The sequence below is a fragment of the Coregonus lavaretus genome (assembly GCF_964263955.1).
Source record: "Coregonus lavaretus genome assembly, chromosome: 39".
Lineage (NCBI taxonomy): Eukaryota > Metazoa > Chordata > Actinopteri > Salmoniformes > Salmonidae > Coregonus > Coregonus lavaretus.
The window spans coordinates 10,598,674-10,617,713 of record NC_140026.1 but is presented as its reverse complement, the minus strand read 5'-3'; the positions used below and the strand labels follow the sequence as shown (position 1 = coordinate 10,617,713).

The 19,040-nt window shown below is 47.7% G+C and overlaps 1 protein-coding gene across 1 annotated transcript in view; it reads right to left on the bottom strand.

Moving 5' to 3' along the window:
* Nucleotides 1–18,351, bottom strand: part of mus81 (MUS81 structure-specific endonuclease subunit) — a 22,164-nt gene extending 3,813 nt beyond the window's left edge. The window contains exons 1-13 of the mRNA XM_084156159.1: nucleotides 18,295–18,351; nucleotides 17,693–17,869; nucleotides 17,008–17,137; nucleotides 16,235–16,431; nucleotides 14,623–14,703; nucleotides 13,518–13,606; nucleotides 12,845–13,009; nucleotides 12,510–12,686; nucleotides 10,317–10,444; nucleotides 9,548–9,660; nucleotides 9,288–9,407; nucleotides 7,638–7,733; nucleotides 300–440 (exon numbers count right to left, since the gene is read on the bottom strand). Coding sequence (XP_084012285.1) covers nucleotides 300–440; nucleotides 7,638–7,733; nucleotides 9,288–9,407; nucleotides 9,548–9,660; nucleotides 10,317–10,444; nucleotides 12,510–12,686; nucleotides 12,845–13,009; nucleotides 13,518–13,606; nucleotides 14,623–14,703; nucleotides 16,235–16,431; nucleotides 17,008–17,137; nucleotides 17,693–17,833 — 1,578 coding nt within the window. The 5' untranslated portion in view covers nucleotides 17,834–17,869; nucleotides 18,295–18,351. The remainder of the gene's footprint in view (nucleotides 1–299; nucleotides 441–7,637; nucleotides 7,734–9,287; nucleotides 9,408–9,547; nucleotides 9,661–10,316; nucleotides 10,445–12,509; nucleotides 12,687–12,844; nucleotides 13,010–13,517; nucleotides 13,607–14,622; nucleotides 14,704–16,234; nucleotides 16,432–17,007; nucleotides 17,138–17,692; nucleotides 17,870–18,294) is intronic.
* Between the last annotated feature and the right edge of the window lie 689 nt (nucleotides 18,352–19,040).

The following is a 19,040-nucleotide window of genomic DNA, read 5'->3' as shown; positions in this document are numbered from 1 at the left end:
GGTTAACACTGTAGAGACAGGGAGAGGGTTAACACTGTAGAGACAGGGAGAGGGTTAACACTGTAGAGACAGGGAGAGGGTTAACACTGTAGAGACAGGGAGAGGGTTAACACTGTAGAGACAGGGAGAGGGTTAACACTGTAGAGAGACAGGGAGAGGGTTAACACTGTAGAGACAGGGAGAGGGTTAACACTGTAGAGACAGGGAGAGGGTTAACACTGTAGAGACAGGGAGAGGGTTAACACTGTAGAGAGACAGGGAGGGGGTTAACACACACACACACACACACACACTTTTACCTTGTTCTTGACAGCTCCTTGGTTGAACTCTGGGAAGGAGATGAGAGAACAGGAGGGGTTCTCTCTCTCCCCCCCGCCCCACTCCTCCTCCTCCCGTCTATCCCCCTCTAGCTCCCTGGAGCGACAGACCAACGTACGGTTCTAAATCAGAACAAAAAATAATAGGATGAAAATCAGTGATTTGACGAATGATATTTATGGATACATGAGGCACCAGAGTTGGCATTTACCTCAGTGTTATTTATTACAGTTATATTCAGTATGGGGCTCCAGTCAAATGCTGAATACTGTAGTTACCTTTTTTAGTTTAAAAAAAATTATTCTATTCAAAATAATGTAGAATCCAAAAAACTGCAATATCATTAGCTGGCCTAGCTTGGTGAGATCAGGTGTGTGTTTGTGTATAGTTGCTAGATGGTATACTACGATAGTTACTAGATGGTATACTAGATCTACTCAGGCTTTTTTAAAGCCAGCTTCAGTTAGCTTCACATTCCAGGTCCGGCTTCATCCGTACTACGACTGTGGATATCGCTAACTCTAGTAGGCTTGTAACATTTTACCTGGAGCTAACTCTGCAAATAGCACTGCTGGGTGATTTAAAAAGTCTTAGTCAAATCGATTGATAAATATAATAATAACCATAGCAAAAAAAAAAAACTTTAATTTACAATATGTAGAATCTATGAGAGTAGAAAGGGTTCAGAACGTTTTGTGAAACAGTTGAAGAATATAGAAATCAACACTGGATGTGTTCAGAGATAGACGGGAGGGGTTGAGTGGAGCTGAAGGATGGGGAAAAACAAACAAAAGATAACTATTGTAAACTATACTGGGTCCGTAAAATGTATATAGTATGTATAAGCTGGCAGCAGAAGACTACGAGTTGTTGTCCATTAGTTTACTCCAATTAGGGGAGGGGTGGTAGGGTTAGGGGAAAATAATAAAGGAAAAAATATATTTTTTAATATATACAGTATATATACAATACCGGTCAAAGGATTTAGAACACCTACTCATTCAAGGGTTTATTTTTTACTATTTTCTGCATTGTAGAATAATAGTGAAGACATCAAAACAATGAAATAACACATATGGAATCATGTAGTAACCAAAAAAAGGGTTAAAGAAATCTAAATATATGTTATATTTTGCCTTGATGACAGCTTTGCACACTCTTGGCATTCTCTCAACCAGCTTCACCTGAAATGCATTTCAATTAACAGGTGTGCCTTCTTAAAAGTTAATTTGTGGAATTTCTTTCCTTCTTATTGCGTTTGAGCCAATCAGTTGTGTTGTGACAAGGTAGGGGGGTATACAGAAGATAGCCCTATTTCGTAAAAGACCAAGTCCATATTATGGCAAGAACAGCTCAAAATATCAAAGAGAAACGACAGTCCATCATTACTTTAAGACATGAAGGTCAGTCGATCCAGAACATTTCAAGAACTTTGAAAGTTTCTTCAAGTGCAGTCGCAAAAACCATCAAGCGCTATGATGAAACTGGCTCTCATGAGGACCGCCACAGGAATGGAAGACCCAGAGTTACCTCTGCTGCAGAGGATAAGTTTATTAGAGTTACCAGCCTCAGAAATTGCAGCCCAAATAAATGCTTCACAGAGTTCAAGTAACAGACACATCTAAACATCAACTGTTCAGAGGGGACTGTGTGAATCAGGCCTTCATGGTCGAATTGCTGCAAAGAAACCACTACTAAAGGACACCAATAATAAGAAGAGACCTGCTTGGGCCAAGAAATACGAGCAATGGACATTAGACCGGTGGAAATGTGTCCTTTGGTCTGGAGTCCAAATTGGAGATTTTTGGTTCCAACCGCCGTGTCTTTGTGAGACGCGGTGTGGATGAACGGATGATCTCCGCATGTGTAGTTCCCACCGTAAAGCATGGAGGAGGAGGTGTTATGGTGTGGGGGTGCTTTGCTGGTGACACTGTCAGTGATTTATTTAGAATTCAAGGCACACTTAACCAGCATGGCTACCACAGCATTCTGCAGCGATACGCCATCCCATCTGGTTTGGGCTTAGTGGGACTATCTTTTGTTTTTCAACAGGACAATGACCCAACACACCTCCAGGCTGTGTAAGGACTATTTTACCAAGAAGGAGTGATGGAGTGCTGCATCAGATGACCTGGCCTCCGCAATCCCCCGACCTCAACCAAATTGAGATGGTTTGGGATGAGTCGGACCGTAGAGTTAAGGAAAAGCAGCCAACAAGTGCTCAGCATATGTGGGAACTCCTTCAAGACTGCTGGAAAAGCATTCCAGGTGAAGCTGGTTGAGAGAATGCCAAGAGTGTGCAAAGCTGTGTAGGTAAATGAGTGGCGCAGTGGTCTAAGGCACTGCATCGCAGTGCTAACTGTGCCACTAGAGATCCTGGTTCGAATCCAGGCTCTGTCGCAGCCGGCCGCGACCGGGAGACTCATGGGCGGCGCACAATTGGCCCAGCGTTGTCCAGGGTAGGGGAGGGAATGGCCGGCAGGGATGTAGCTCAGTTGATAGAGCATGGCGTTTGCAACGCCAGGGTTGTGGGTTCGATTCCCACGGGGGGCCAGTATAAAAAAATATATGTATTCACTAACTGTAAGTCGCTCTGGATAAGAGCGTCTGCTAAATGACTAAAATGTAATAAATGTAATGTAAATAGGTGTTCTAAAACGTTTGACCGGTAGTATATATATATATATATATATATATATATATATATACACATACATACATACATACATACATACACACACATACATACATACATACATACATACATACATACATACATACACTACCGTTCAAAAGTTTGGGGTCACTTAGAAATGTCCTTGTTTTCCATGAAAACATACATGAAATGAGTTTGAATAGGAAATATAGCAAAATGCATAGGAAATGCAGTCTAAATGTAGTTGTAAATCAGAAATAACTATAGTCTGCTGTAGTTACACAGTCTTTAAAGGAAGCTCCCGAGTGGCGCAGCGGTCTAAGACACTGCATCTCAGTGCTTGAGGCGTCACTACAGACCTCCGGTTCGATTCCAGGCCGTATCACAACCGGCCGTGATTGGGAGTCCCATAGGGCGGCGCACAATTGGCCCAGCGTCGTCCGGGTTTGGCCGGTGTAGGCTGTCATTGTAAATAAGAATTTGTTCTTAACTGACTTGCCTAGTTAAATAAAGGTTAAATAAAAAATTGATAAGATCAGAAATAATGATTTTTAATTGAAATAATAATTGTGTCCTTCAAACTTTGCTTTCGTCAAAGAATCCTCCATTTGCAGCAATTACAGCCTTTCAGACCTTTGGCATTCTAGTTGTCAATTTGTTGAGGTAAACTGAAGAGATTTCACTCCATGCTTCCTGAAGCACCTCCCACAAGTTGGATTGGCTTGATGGGCACTTCTTACGTACCATACGGTCAAGCTGCTCCCACAACAGCTCAATAGGGTTGAGATCCGGTGACTGTGCTGGCCACTCCATTATAGACAGAATACCAGCTGACTGCTTCTTCCCTAAATAGTTATTGCATAGTTTGGAGCTGTGCTTTGGGTCATTGTCCTGTTGTAGGAGGAAATTGGCTCCAATCAAGCGCCGTCCACAGGGTATGGCATGGTGCTGCAAAATGGAGTGAGCCTTCCTTCTTCAAGATCTCTTTTACCCTGTACAAATCTCCCACTTTATATTTATATTTATATTTTATATTTATATTTATATTTTAGTCATTTAGCAGACGCTCTTATCCAGAGCGACTTACAGTTAGCGAGTGCATACGTTATTTTTGAGATTTTTCATACTGGCCCCCCGTGGGAATCGAACCCACAACCCTGGCGTTGCAAACGCCATGCTCTACCAACTGAGCTACATCCCTGCCGGCCATTCCCTCCCCTACTTTGGACGACGCTGGGCAAATTGTGCGCCGCCCCATGGGTCTCCCGGTCACGGCCGGCTACGACAGAGCCTGGATTCGAACCTGGATTCGAACCAGGATCTCTAGTGGCACAGCCTTAGACCACTGCGCCACTTTATCACCACCAAAGCATCACATTGCCTCCACCATGCTTGACAGATGGCATCAAGCACTCCTCCAGCATCTTTTCATTTGGTCTGATCACTCTTCATGACATTCTGGAGTATATGCAAATTGCAATCATCAAAACTGAGGCAGCGGACTTCGTGAAAATTAGTATGTGTCATTCTCAAAACTTTTGACCACGAATAGGTGGCACGAATAAGAGGCCCATTATCAGCAACCATCAGTCCTGTGTTCCAATGGCACGTTGTGTTTGCTAATCCAAGTTTATCATTTTAAAAGGCTAATTGATCATTAGAAAACCCTTTTGAAATGATGTACGCATATGTGTATATATATATATATATATACAAAAAAATGCTACAGCAGGCTATAGTTAATACACAGGTAGACCTGAGACCACCCTACAGCAGGCTATAGTTAATACACAGGTAGACCTGAGACCACCCTACAGCAGACTATAGTTAATACACAGGTAGACCTGAGACCACCCTACAGCAGGCTATAGTTAATACACAGGTACACCTGAGACCACCCTACAGCAGACTATAGTTAATACACAGGTAGACCTGAGACCACCCTACAGCAGACTATAGTTAATACACAGGTAGACCTGAGACCACCCTACAGCAGACTATAGTTAATACACAGGTAGACCTGAGACCACCCTACAGCAGACTATAGTTAATACACAGGTAGACCTGAGACCACCCTACAGCAGGCTATAGTTAATACACAGGTACACCTGAGACCACCCTACAGCAGACTATAGTTAATACACAGGTACACCTGAGACCACCCTACAGCAGACTATAGTTAATACACAGGTAGACCTGAGACCACCCTACAGCAGACTATAGTTAATACACAGGTAGACCTGAGACCACCCTACAGCAGACTATAGTTAATACACCTGTGTCCCTGTATGTTAACTATAGCCTGTGTATGGGGGATTGGAAATGATGCAGACAATTACATTTATGGAAGACACAATCTATCTGCAATATTAAAGCTGATCTACCCCCTAAAAAAATAAAAAATCATCTAGCAGGCTTATAACTGGGCGTGCATGTCGCACCCAGCTAGTCGAAGGCCGAACTCTCAGCTAGTCGAAGTCGTCTCAAATAAAACTGTGAAGGACCTCGGCGTTACTCTTGACACTGATCTCTCTTTTGACGAACATATCAAGACTGTTTCAAGGACAGCTTTTTTCCATCTACGTAACATTGCAAAAATCAGAAATTTTCTGTCCAAAAATGATGCAGAAAAATTAATCCATGCATTTGTTACTTCTAGGTTAGACTACTGCAATGCTCTATTTTCCGGCTACCCGGATAAAGCACTAAATAAACTTCAGTTAGTGCTAAATACGGCTGCTAGAATCCTGACTAGAACCAAGAAATTTGATCATATTACTCCAGTGCTAGCTTCCCTACACTGGCTTCCTGTTAAGGCAAGGGCTGATTTCAAGGTTTTACTGTTAACCTATAAAGCGTTACATGGGCTTGCTCCTACCTATCTTTCCGAGTTGGTCCTGCCGTACATACCAATACGTACGCTACGGTCACAAGACGCAGGCCTCCTAATTGTCCCTAGAATTTCTAAGCAAACAGCGGGAGGCAGGGCTTTCTCCTATAGATCTCCATTTTTATGGAACAGTCTGCCTACCCATGTGAGAGACGCAGACTCGGTCTCAACCTTTAAGTCTTTACTGAAGACTTATCTCTTCAGTAGGTCATATGATTGAGTGTAGTCTGGCCCAGGAGTGTGAAGGTGAACGGAAAGGCTCTGGAGCAACGAACAGCCCTTGCTGTCTCTGCCGGGCCGGTTCCCCTCTCCACTGGGGTTCTCTGCCTCTAACCCTGTTGCAGGGGCTGAGTCACTGGCTTGCTGGTGCTCTTTCATGCCGTCCCTGGGAGGGGTGCGTCACTTGAGTGGGTTGAGTTACTGACGTGATCTTCCTGTCTGGGTTGGCGCCCCCCCTTGGTTTGTGCTGTGGTGGAGACCTCTGTGGGCTATACTCGGCCTTGTCTCAGGATTGTAAGTTGGTGGTTGAGGATATCCCTCTAGTGGTGCGGGGGCTGTGCTTTGGCAGAGTGGGTGGGGTTATATCCTTCCTGTTTGGCCCTGTCCGGGGGTTTCTTCGGATGGGGCCACAGTGTCTCCGGACCGCTCCTGTCTCAGCCTCCAGTATTTATGCTGCAGTAGTTTATGTGTCGGGGGGCTGGGGTTAGTTGGTTATACCTGGAGTACTTCTCCTGTCTTATCCAGTGTCCTGTGTGAATTTAAGTATGCTCTCTCTAATTCTCTCGTTCTCTCTTTCTCTCTGAGAACCTGAGCCCTAGGACCATACGTCAGGACTACCGGGCATGATGACACCTTGCTGTCCCCAGTCCGCCTGGCCTTGCTGCTATTCCAGTTTCAACTGTTCTGCCTGCGGTTACGAAACCCCTACCTGTCCCAGACCTGCTGTTTTCAACTCTTAATGATCGGCTATGAAAAGCCAACTGAGAGACCTGAGCCCTAGGACCATACGTCGGGACTACCGGCCGTGGTGACTCCTTGCTGTCCCCAGTCCGCCTGGCCTTGCTGCTATTCCAGTTTCAACTGTTCTGCCTGCGGTTATGGAACCCCTACCTGTCCCAGACCTGCTGTTTTCAACTCTTAATGATCGGCTATGAAAAGCCAACTGAGATTTATTCCTGATTATTATTTGACCATGCTTGTCACTTATGAACATTTTTGAACATCTTGGCATGGTTCTGTTATAATCTCCACCCGGCACAGCCAGAAGAGGACTGGCCACCCCTCATAGCCTGGTTCCTCTCTAGGTTTCTTCCTAGGTTTTCGCCTTTCTAGGGAGTTTTTCCTAGCCACCGTGCTTCTACACCTGCATTACTAGCTGTTTGGGGTTTTAGGCTGGGTTTCTGTACAGCACTTCGAGATATTAGCTGATGTAAGAAGGGCTATATAAAATAAAATTGATTGATTCATCGAGACGATGCTGAAACATCAATCCATGGGCGAGTCAGTGCCACATTTTCATTTGTGGCAAAATCAAATATGAAGAAGGCGGCCATTGTAGGCCGAAACGTCAATCTTTTAAACTTGCTTAATACAACTAAGAATTGTGAATGGTGAGCAAAGCGTTGCGCCTTTCCAATGCCGCAATGAAAATGAAAGAAAAGTTATCGTGCAAATCCCTCAGGTTATGGTGGGAAATAGGCTTTTATAAGTACCTTGGTGAGGCATCTGGTCAAGTGTGTGTGTGTGTGTGTGTATCTGTGTGTATATAGTTACCTGATATAGTTTGGTGAGGTATCGGGTCATGACAGTGAGGTAGGCCACAGACTCCTTCACATCCTGGACTCTCTTCACAAAGAAGCCATCTACCACCTGACAGAGTTGGAAAGGTAAGTCATAGCCAGTTGTATTGAAACATAGCCAGTTGTAATGAAACATAGCCAGTTGTATTGAAACATAACCAGTGGTAATGAAACATAGCCAGTTATAATGAAACATAACCAGTGGTAATGAAACATAGCCAGTTATAATGAAACATAACCAGTTGCGCCACTGAAAAGCTAGCAATTCAGCAACGCGAGTGGAGAAATTTAAGATGAGGAGTGAGGTTACATTAACTATAGCCTGCTGTAGGGTGGTCTCAGGTCTACCTGTGTATTAACTATAGTCTGCTGTAGGGTGGTCTCAGGTCTACCTGTGTATTAACTATAGTCTGCTGTAGGGTGGTCTCAGGTCTACCTGTGTATTAACTATAGTCTGCTGTAGGGTGGTCTCAGGTCTACCTGTGTATTAACTATAGTCTGCTGTAGGGTGGTCTCAGGTCTACCTGTGTATTAACTATAGTCTGCTGTAGGGTGGTCTCAGGTGTATCTGTGTATTAACTATAGTCTGCTGTAGGGTGGTCTCAGGTGTATCTGTGTATTAACTATAGTCTGCTGTAGGGTGGTCTCAGGTCTACCTGTGTATTAACTATAGTCTGCTGTAGGGTGGTCTCAGGTCCACCTGTGTATTAACTATAGTCTGCTGTAGGGTGGTCTCAGGTGTACCTGTGTATTAACTATAGTCTGCTGTAGGGTGGTCTCAGGTGTATCTGTGTATTAACTATAGTCTGCTGTAGGGTGGTCTCAGGTCTACCTGTGTATTAACTATAGTCTGCTGTAGGGTGGTCTCAGGTCCACCTGTGTATTAACTATAGCCTGCTGTAGGGTGGTCTCAGGTCTACCTGTGTATTAACTATAGTCTGCTGTAGGGTGGTCTCAGGTCTACCTGTGTATTAACTATAGCCTGCTGTAGGGTGGTCTCAGGTGTACCTGTGTATTAACTATAGTCTGCTGTAGGGTGGTCTCAGGTGTACCTGTGTATTAACTATAGCCTGCTGTAGGGTGGTCTCAGGTGTACCTGTGTATTAACTATAGTCTGCTGTAGGGTGGTCTCAGGTCTACCTGTGTATTAACTATAGTCTGCTGTAGGGTGGTCTCAGGTGTATCTGTGTATTAACTATAGTCTGCTGTAGGGTGGTCTCAGGTGTACCTGTGTATTAACTATAGTCTGCTGTAGGGTGGTCTCAGGTGTATCTGTGTATTAACTATAGTCTGCTGTAGGGTGGTCTCAGGTCCACCTGTGTATTAACTATAGTCTGCTGTAGGGTGGTATCAGGTCTACCTGTGTATTAACTATAGTCTGCTGTAGGGTGGTCTCAGGTGTACCTGTGTATTAACTATAGTCTGCTGTAGGGTGGTCTCAGGTGTACCTGTGTATTAACTATAGTCTGCTGTAGGGTGGTCTCAGGTCTACCTGTGTATTAACTATAGCCTGCTGTAGGGTGGTCTCAGGTCTACCTGTGTATTAACTATAGCCTGATGTAGGGTGGTCTCAGGTCTACCTGTGTATTAACTATAGCCTGCTGTAGGGTGGTCTCAGGTCTACCTGTGTATTAACTATAGCCTGATGTAGGGTGGTCTCAGGTAAGCTCAGGTGAGCAGCAGCAGAGCCACACTCCTCCACCAGGTAGATAGGTTTCTGTAGACCACACCTCTTCAGACGAAACTGAGGGAGGGAGGGAGGGAGGGAGGGAGGGAGGGAGGGAGGGAGAGAGAGAGAGAATGAAATGTCTGAAAACTAACTGCAGGGAAAAAGCAGTATGTTGATGAATCCTACTAGTTACCCATGAGCACACACCTACATACCTTCTGTTCCCTGAATCGTCCATCGATGATGCTACCACACAAGTCGTCCATCCTCTTCCTCTCAATGATGTAATCAAGGACCAGCTCCCTACCTTGGGGGGCACGCAACTGACCTGGAGGGGGGAGGGATGGGGGAGAGAGAGAGAGAGAGAGAGAGAAGGAGAGGGAGAGAGAGAGAGGGAGGGAGAGAGGGAGGGATGGGGGAGAGAGAGAGCAAGAGAGAGAGGGGTGGGGGAGAGAGAGAGAGGGGTGGGGGAGAGAGAGAGAGCAAGAGAGAGAGGGGTGGGGGAGAGAGAGAGCAAGAGAGAGAGGGGTGGGGGAGAGAGAGAGAGGACAGAGAGAGAGAGGGGTGGGGGCGAGAGAGAGAGGACAGAGAGAGAGAGGGGTGGGGGAGAGAGAGAGAGACAGAGAGAGAGAGAGAGAGAGACACAGGGAGACAGAGAGAGAGGGGTGGGGGCGAGAGAGAGAGCGAGAGAGAGAGAGAGAGAGAGAGAGAGAGGGAGGGGTGGGGGTAAAGATAGTGTGTGTGTGAGGGAGGAAGAGTAGGTTGAAAATAAAACATGAATGGATATTCAAAAGAACCTGTCAAAAAGTATTTCACATAACTGTTCAACAAAGCAATAATGTCCTGAGGAAACTGCCAGATGAATGGTGATTATAAGCCATTAACAAGGCCGCCATCTAGTGGTATATACATGGTATAGTCTGGCATTGACTTTCATAACGCCCTCACTTTCAGCACAGACAAAAAGACGACGAGCTCAGTTACCTGACACGGGAGCGACCCTCTCCTTGGCCACCCACAGGAAGTCACCTACGTTTAACTTCCTGACGTCAAAGGTTACGCCGTTCCTCTGCAGCTCCTTCACCAGCTCCTGCTTACAGGCTGTGCTGCCCCTTCGCATGCACACACACACACACACACACACACACACACACACACACACACAGGAGGAACGCATTAACACACACACACAGGAGGAACGCATTAACACACACACACACACACACACACACAGGAGGAACGCATTAACACACACACACACACACACACACAGGAGGAACGCATTAACACACACACGCTCATGCACACTTGGGCTGGGAATTACCAGGGACCTCACGATACCATATTATCATGATAATTAGGTGCTTATACGATATGTATTGAATTACCAGGGACCTCCCGATATGATATTATCATGATAATTAGGTGCTGATACGATATGTATTGAATTACCAGGGACCTCCCGATACCATATTATCATGATAATTAGGTGCTGATACGATATGTATTGAATTACCAGGGACCTCCCGATACCATATTATCCTGATAATTAGGTGCTGATACGATATGTATTGAATTACCAGGGACCTCCCGATACCATATTATCCTGATAATTAGGTGCTTATACGATATGTATTGAATTACCAGGGATCTCACGACACGATATTATCATGATAATTAGGTGCTGATACGATATGTATTGAATTACCAGGGACCTCCCGATACCATATTATCATGATAATTAGGTGCTTATACGATATGTATTGAATTACCAGGGATCTCACAATATGATATTATCATGATAATTAGGTGCTGATACGATATGTATTGAATTACCAGGGACCTCCCGATACCATATTATCATGATAATTAGGTGCTGATACGATATGTATTGAATTACCAGGGACCTCCCGATACCATATTATCCTGATAATTAGGTGCTGATACGATATGTATTGAATTACCAGGGACCTCCCGATACCATATTATCATGATAATTAGGTGCTGATACGATATGTATTGAATTACCAGGGACCTCCCGATACCATATTATCCTGATAATTAGGTGCTGATACGATATGTATTGAATTACCAGGGACCTCCCGATACCATATTATCATGATAATTAGGTGCTTATACGATATGTATTGAATTACCAGGGACCTCCCGATACGATATGATCATGATAATTAGGTGCTGATACGATATGTATTGAATTACCAGGGACCTCACGATACCATATTATCATGATAATTAGGTGCTGATACGATATGTATTGAATTACCAGGGACCTCACGATACCATATTATCATGATAATTAGGTGCTGATACGATATGTATTGAATTACCAGGGACCTCACGATACCATATTATCATGATAATTAGGTGCTGATACGATATGTATTGAATTACCAGGGACCTCCCGATACGATATGATCATGATAATTAGGTGCTGATACGATATGTATTGAATTACCAGGGACCTCACGATATGATATTATCATGATAATTAGGTGCTGATACGATATGTATTGCGATTCTCACGATTCTATGTTTTGCGATTCGATACTGTGATTTTATTTTACGATTCGATGTTCCAAACATATTGCTCACCATATGTCTGCTGCAGACGGACAGAGAGAGCCATGAGAAAACCCGTTTCGATCGATCATGGAAACACAAGTTCTGAAAACAAATTGTCTCCCTATTTAAAAAGAACATGGAGAAAGGAAAGGGTGATATCTAGTCAGTTGTACCACTGAATGCATTCGACTGAAATGTGTCTTCCACATTTAACCCAATCCCTCTGAATCAGAGAGGTGCGGGGGGGCTGCCTTAATGGACATCCACGTCATCGGCGCCCGGGGAACAGTGGGTTAACTGCCTTGCTCAGGGGCAGAACGACAGATTTTTGCCTTGTCAGCTCGGGGATTCGATTCAGCAACCTTTCTGGCCCAACGCTCCTACCCGCCAAGCTACCTAGAACAAGCTATGAAGGAAAGATACTGGAGTTTTGTTGCAGGTACTGCCAACTAGCGCAAAAATAATATTATGATATATAGTCCAAAATAATATCCCAATATGTAACTATGGATTTTTTCCCCCCCATCACTTGCGCGCACACATGTTGTGTCTACACAGAAACCTCAAACTCAACCACACAGACACACCTCTTACCCAGTAGTCTCAATGAAGTCCACACATAGCACTATGTCATAACTGCCTGGGTACAGACAGCCTCCAGCCGGCCTAGTCTTTGTCTCTACAGCCTGGGGCTTTCCTGAGGAGCTTACCCCAGGCACCTCACTCCCTCTCTGGGCAACATAGGCTGCCGGGGTAGGCCTCGCTGTGGGCCTACCACAGACCAAGAGAAATAGAGAGAGAAACGATTCTTAGTCAAATACATTACCACAATGATCAAACAAATTAAGTCAAACAAAACTATCAAAACAGCAATGATAAAACATAATGTGTGTGTGTCCATCTCTCCTTCCTCTCTCTCATTCACTCACTCTGTTCTCTTCTCTTTCTCCTCCTCCTCGGCAGTAAGGTCAACAACGCCCCGCCCACTTCCCTCCTCCTCTTCCCCCACTTCACTCCTCCTGTCCTCTTCTCGTTCTCTCTCTCCGTCCTCTAGTCTCTCTGCCAGGGCCAACCCCAGCTCAGTCAGAGAATACCTAGGAGAGGGGGATGAGGGACAGAGAGAGATGGAAAGAGATCGGCTACTACAAGGAGGACAGGGGGGAGGAGGACAGAGGACAGGAGGACAGAGAGATGGAAAGAGATCGGCTACTACAAGGAGGACAGGGGGGAGGAGGACAGAGGACAGAGAGAGATGGAAAGAGATCGGCTACTACAAGGAGGACAGTGGGGAGGAGGACAGAGGACAGGGGACAGAGAGAGATGGAAAGAGATCGGCTACTACAAGGAGGACAGCGGGGAGGAGGACAGAGGACAGGGGGGAGGAGGACAGGGGACAGAGAGAGATGGAAAGAGATTGGCTACTACAAGGAGGACAGGGGGAGGAGGACAGAGGGGAGGAGGACAGAGGACAGGGGACAGAGAGAGATGGAAAGAGATCGGCTACTACAAGGTAACAGAGAAAGTGACAAGTGAAGAAGAACAAACGAAGTAGGAAGAAAACAGAGTTTGAAAAAGAAGAGAAGACAAGGCGTAGTCGTTTACCTGGCGGGGTTGTGGGTCTTCACCACCAGGTCTTTCTGTATCAGGGTACTGACTGAGGACCAGGCTGTGTATTTACTACCTAGGTCAGGCTGCAGGCGACCAGAGGGGAAGGAGGACAGAGGACAGGGGGGAGGAGGACAGAGGACAGGGGGAAGGGAGGACATGGGGGAGGAGGACAGAGGACATGGGGGAGGAACACAGGGGGGAGGAGGACAGAGGATAGGGGGGAGGAGGACAGAAGATAGGGGGAGGAGGACAGAGGACATGGGGGAGGAGGACAGAGGACATGGGGGAGGAGGACAGAGGGGAGGAGGACAGAGGACAGGGGGGAAGGAGGACAGAGGACAGGGGGGAAGGAACACAGAAGACGGGGGAAGGAGGACAGAGGACAGGGGAAAGGGAGGACAGAGGATAGGGTGGAGGAGGACAGAGGACAGGAAGGGAGGAGGACAGAGGACAGGGGGAAGGAGGACAGAGGACAGGGGGAGGAGGACAGAGGACGGGGAGGAGGACAGAGGACAGGGGGGAGGAGGACAGAGGACGGGGAGGAGGACAGAGGACAGGCGGGAGGAGGACAGAGGACAGGGGAAAGGAGGACAGAGGACAGGGGGGAGGAGGACAGAGGACGGGGAGGAGGACAGAGGACAGGCGGGAGGAGGACAGAGGACAGGGGAAAGGAGGACAGAGGATAGGGGGGAGGAGGAGGACAGAGGACAGGGGGGAGGAGGACAGAGGACAGGGGGGAGGAGGACAGAGGACAGGAGGGAGGAGGGGGGAGGACAGAGGAGAAGAGGGGAAGGGAAGAGGGTATGTTAGAGTCATTGATTGATTGTGCTAGCATGACAAGAGACCTCAGAGTTATGTTGCAGCAACGTTGTGTCAATGTTGCAGCAACGTTGTGTCAATGTTGCAGCAACGTTGTGTCAATGTTGCAGCAACGTTGTGTCAATGTTGCAGCAACGTTGTGTCAATGTTGCAGCAACGTTGTGTCAATGTTGCAGCAACGTTGTGTCAATGTTGCAGCAACGTTGTGTCAATGTTGTAGCAACGTTGTGTCAATGTGTGAATGTTGTAGCAACGTTGTATGAATGTGGCTCAGACTCACCACAGAGAAGGACTTGTCACACAGATGCTGAGCCTCAGCCTGTAGCTCCAGTTTAAACATAAAGCCTTTACCACCAGGAACCTGGAGAGAGAAGAGGGACTACGATCAATGTCACACGCCTGAGAAACCAAAGAGCATCTTACTTACATTAACTGTAACTGCAATCACAGAGTGCACAGATCCTTCTGCTTCTTCTGAGAGGAGGGAGAGAGAGAGAGAGGAGTGAAAGATCAAAGATGGGGAGAGAGGGACAGGCTGGGAGGGGAGAGAGGGACAGGCTGGGAGGGGAGGGAGGGACAGGCTGGGAGGGGAGAGAGGGACAGGCTGGGAGGGGAGGGAGGGACAGGCTGGGAGAGTTGAGAGGGACAGGCTGGGAGGGGAGGGAGGGACAGGCTGGGAAAAAGAGGGGGACAGGCTGGGAGAGTTGAGAGGGACAGGCTGGGAGGGGAGGGAGGGACAGGCTGGGAGGGGAGAGGGGGACAGGCTGGGAGAGTTGAGAGGGACAGGCTGGGAGGGGAGGGAGGGACATGCTGGGTGGGGAGAGAGGGACAGGCTGGGAGGGGAGGGAGGGACAGGCTGGGAGGGGAGAGGGGGACAGGCTGGGAGAGTTGAGAGGGACAGGCTGGGAGGGGAGGGAGGGACAGGCTGGGAGGGGAGAGAGGGACAGGCTGGGAGGGGAGGGAGGGACAGGCTGGGAGGGGAGGGAGGGACAGGCTGGGAGGGGAGAGGGGGACAGGCTGGGAGGGGAGAGAGGGACAGGCTGGGAGGGGAGGGAGGGACAGGCTGGGAGGGGAGGGAGGGACAGGCTGGGAGGGGAGAGGGGGACAGGCTGGGAGAGTTGAGAGGGACAGGCTGGGAGGGGAGGGAGGGACAGGCTGGGAGGGGAGAGAGGGACAGGCTGGGAGGGGAGGGAGGGACAGGCTGGGTGGGGAGAGGGACAGGCTGGGAGGGGAGGGAGGGACAGGCTGGGAGGGGAGAGAGGGACAGGCTGGGAGGGGAGAGGGGGACAGGCTGGGAGGGGAGAGGGGGACAGGCTGGGAGGGGAGGGACAGGCTGGGAGGGGAGAGAGGGACAGGCTGGGAGGGGAGAGAGGGACAGGCTGGGAGAGTTGAGAGGGACAGGCTGGGAGGGGAGAGGGGGACAGGCTGGGAGGGGAGAGAGGGACATGCTGGGAGGGGAGAGAGGGACAGGCTGGGAGGGGAGGGAGGGACAGGCTGGGAGGGGAGAGGGGGACAGGGTGGGAGGGGAGAGGGGGACAGGCTGGGAGGGGAGAGAGGGACAGGGTGGGAGGGGAGGGAGGGACAGGCTGGGAGGGGAGAGGGGGACAGGGTGGGAGGGGAGAGGGGGACAGGCTGGGAGGGGAGGGAGGGACAGGGTGGGAGGGGAGAGGGGGACAGGCTGGGAGGGGAGGGGGGGACAGGCTGGGAGGGGAGGGAGGGACAGGGTGGGAGGGGAGGGAGGGACAGGGTGGGAGGGGAGAGAGGGACAGGCTGGGAGGGGAGGGGGGGACAGGCTGGGAGGGGTAAAATAGGGAGATATGACACACAAAAAAGCGAAAATAGGAGGATGACATCACTGAAAAGCGACAGAAGGTGAAAGAGAGTGAACAGACCTGAGACTCTCTGTAGAGTGTTAGCAGAACAGCATAGCCTCCAGACCTCTTCTGGGGCACGTATTCTCTCTTCCTCCTCCCTCCTTCCCTCTCTTTCCTAGAGGGCTCTTTGGTGGGCTGAGCCAGGTTGTTGTTGCTATGGCAACTAGGGGCCACCGTCACACCGCTGGGGAGGGAGTGGATGGGAGCGTCCGGACCTGGAAGGGGGTGGGAGGGAGGAGTGGGAGGATTAACTTATTATCAATCTATCACTCCATCCATCTTCACATTTCTGTATCTCTCCCTTTCTCCAGTCCAGTACACCTCCCATCCTTCATCCATCTCTCTCTATATAGCCTTCCCCTCCCTCTCCCCATTTCTCTCTGCAATGCCTCTAACTTCTCATCCAATATCTTGCATCATTTACCTCCCTCTCTTTTGCTCTCACATTTTTACATTTTACATTTTAGTCATTTAGCAGACGCTCTTATCCAGAGCGACTTACAGTTAGTGAATACATATATATAATTTTTTTATACTGGCCCCCCGTGGGAATCAAACCCACAACCCTGGCGTTGCAAACGCCATGCTCTATCAACTGAGCTACATCCCTGCCGGCCATTCCCTTCCCTACCCTGGACGACGCTGGGCCAATTGTGCGCCGCCCATGAGTCTCCCGGTCGCGGCCGGCTGCGACAGAGCCTGGATTCGAACCAGGATCTCTAGTGGCACAGTTAGCACTGCGATGCAGTGCCTTAGACCACTGCGCCTCTCTCTCTCTCCCTCCATCTCACCGTTCTCTCTGTAATGCCTCTGTAACTTCTCATCCAGTATCTTGCAGATTCCGTCTCCAAAGTTCTGTAGAATCTTTGCCTCTCGAGCGTTCCGGAGGGGTAGGGGGTACTTCTTCAATGAACTGATAGCCTGGCGAGATGGAGAGGGGGAGGGATATGGACATTTGAAACCCCACCTCTTTAAGGAATACCTGGGATAGGATAAAGTAATCATTCTAACCCTCCCTTACCCCAACCCACCCCCCCCCCCAAAAAAATGTATAATAAAAAAAATTAAAAAAACACATTGTAAAGTGGTTATCCCACTGGCTATAAGGTGAATGCACCAATTTGTAAGTCGCTCTGGATAAGAGCGTCTGCTAAATGACATAAATGTAAATATGCAACAGAAAACATGTCTCGTTAGCTAATAGTGTTCTTCGGTGCAGGATTTTGTTCTAGCCCAGCACTAACACACCTGATTCAGATAGTCAAGGACTGGATGATGATCTCGTTTAGCAATGAGTCAGGTCTGTTTTAGTGCTGGTCTGGAACAATAGCCTGCACGCCCGGAGGGTCTCCACAGTAGCATGCAGAAAGTGTCCTGGGGTGTGAAGGGTTTTGTTCCAACCCAGCAGCTTATGTAGCTAGTTACCTTCTGATACACATAGTGCAAGTCATTACAGCCCGAGTGTGTGTTAGTTACCTTCTGGTAAACGTACTGTGTCTTCTGACCCCTCTCTACTGCCTGGTCCCGTAACTCTGTCAGCCACTGGAGGAAGAGGGGGTTGGGGCACGGGGGTAGGGTGCGCTTTCTACCCAGACGGACCTGCTCTATAGCTGGCATCACTGTGTCTCTAGTCCTGCCACATCGCTAATAGTACTGCGAAAGGGAGAGAGAGAGAGACCTGTAGTGTTGTTGTCGATTTGCTCCCGCGCCAAGTACCTTTTCCCCGTTTTCTAAACGTTTTGCGCATGTGCAAACGTTACACAAAACCCTGTGAAGAAAACAGCTGCGGCCGACAAAAAAAAGAAATCCATTTAAGACGATATTTTATCAATATTGTTTATTAAATAGTCTACTCAACTGAACTACAAGAAAAGTCACGCTACATTTGCCACAATAACTTGTGTGTAACAGCTGTTAGATGATAAGCTAGCTACGTTAGCTAGTTTACACACTGAAGTTGGTTAGCTGGCTAACAATCTGCACTGTCTGCTCTGCCAATATTCAGCGCGTTGGAAGCATGCACATAATGTGAAGTCAGATCTGTTTTTATATCATTAATAGCTGCATAAAAAAAGTACCTTTAGTTTGTTGGTCCTGTTTCCGCTACACTACAGGGTCATGTGACATGCAAGGAGGAAGGTTTGATACAATCCGATAGCGTATTAGCGCCATCCGTCGGCGACAATGCAACTTTAAAAGTTACAACTGTATCTTGCACCAAGTAAAGAAAGATACAAGTCAACCATATATTCTATGCCACAATGTAGCTACATGCACTAAATAATTATAATTTAAACGCGAGGTAGGAAGCCTACGTGCAGAACCAATTGTCAACCCTTCGGTATGAATATTTGCAATAACTGAAGCACAGGTGGTTTACTTGCTCACTTTCAAATCAGTATTATGAAACGTTAACTCAGTAAACATACTTGTGACTTTTAAAATGTGTATTGTTTGTTACCTATTAGCCTACAAATGCGTTGCCCAAAGATGTCCAGATAAATAGACCGTTATGCAATGGTTTTCCCTTATTAATATCAGGCTCCCATGTACCGTTAACGGCCGGGAACCGCCCCTTAGAACAGAACGCAGAACGAGATATTCGGTTGGATTCCATCAACAAGACCAAACAACGACCAACTGGAATCTACTGTCTCAGACGCTACTCCCACCCTGCTTCCCCCCCTCTCTATCCCTCTCTCTCTCTCTCTCCCCCCCTGCTTCCCCCCCTCTCTATCCCTCTCTCTCTCTCAATTCAATTTAAGGGCTTTATTGGCATGGGAAACATGTGTTAACATTGCCAAAGCAAGTGAAGTAGATAGTA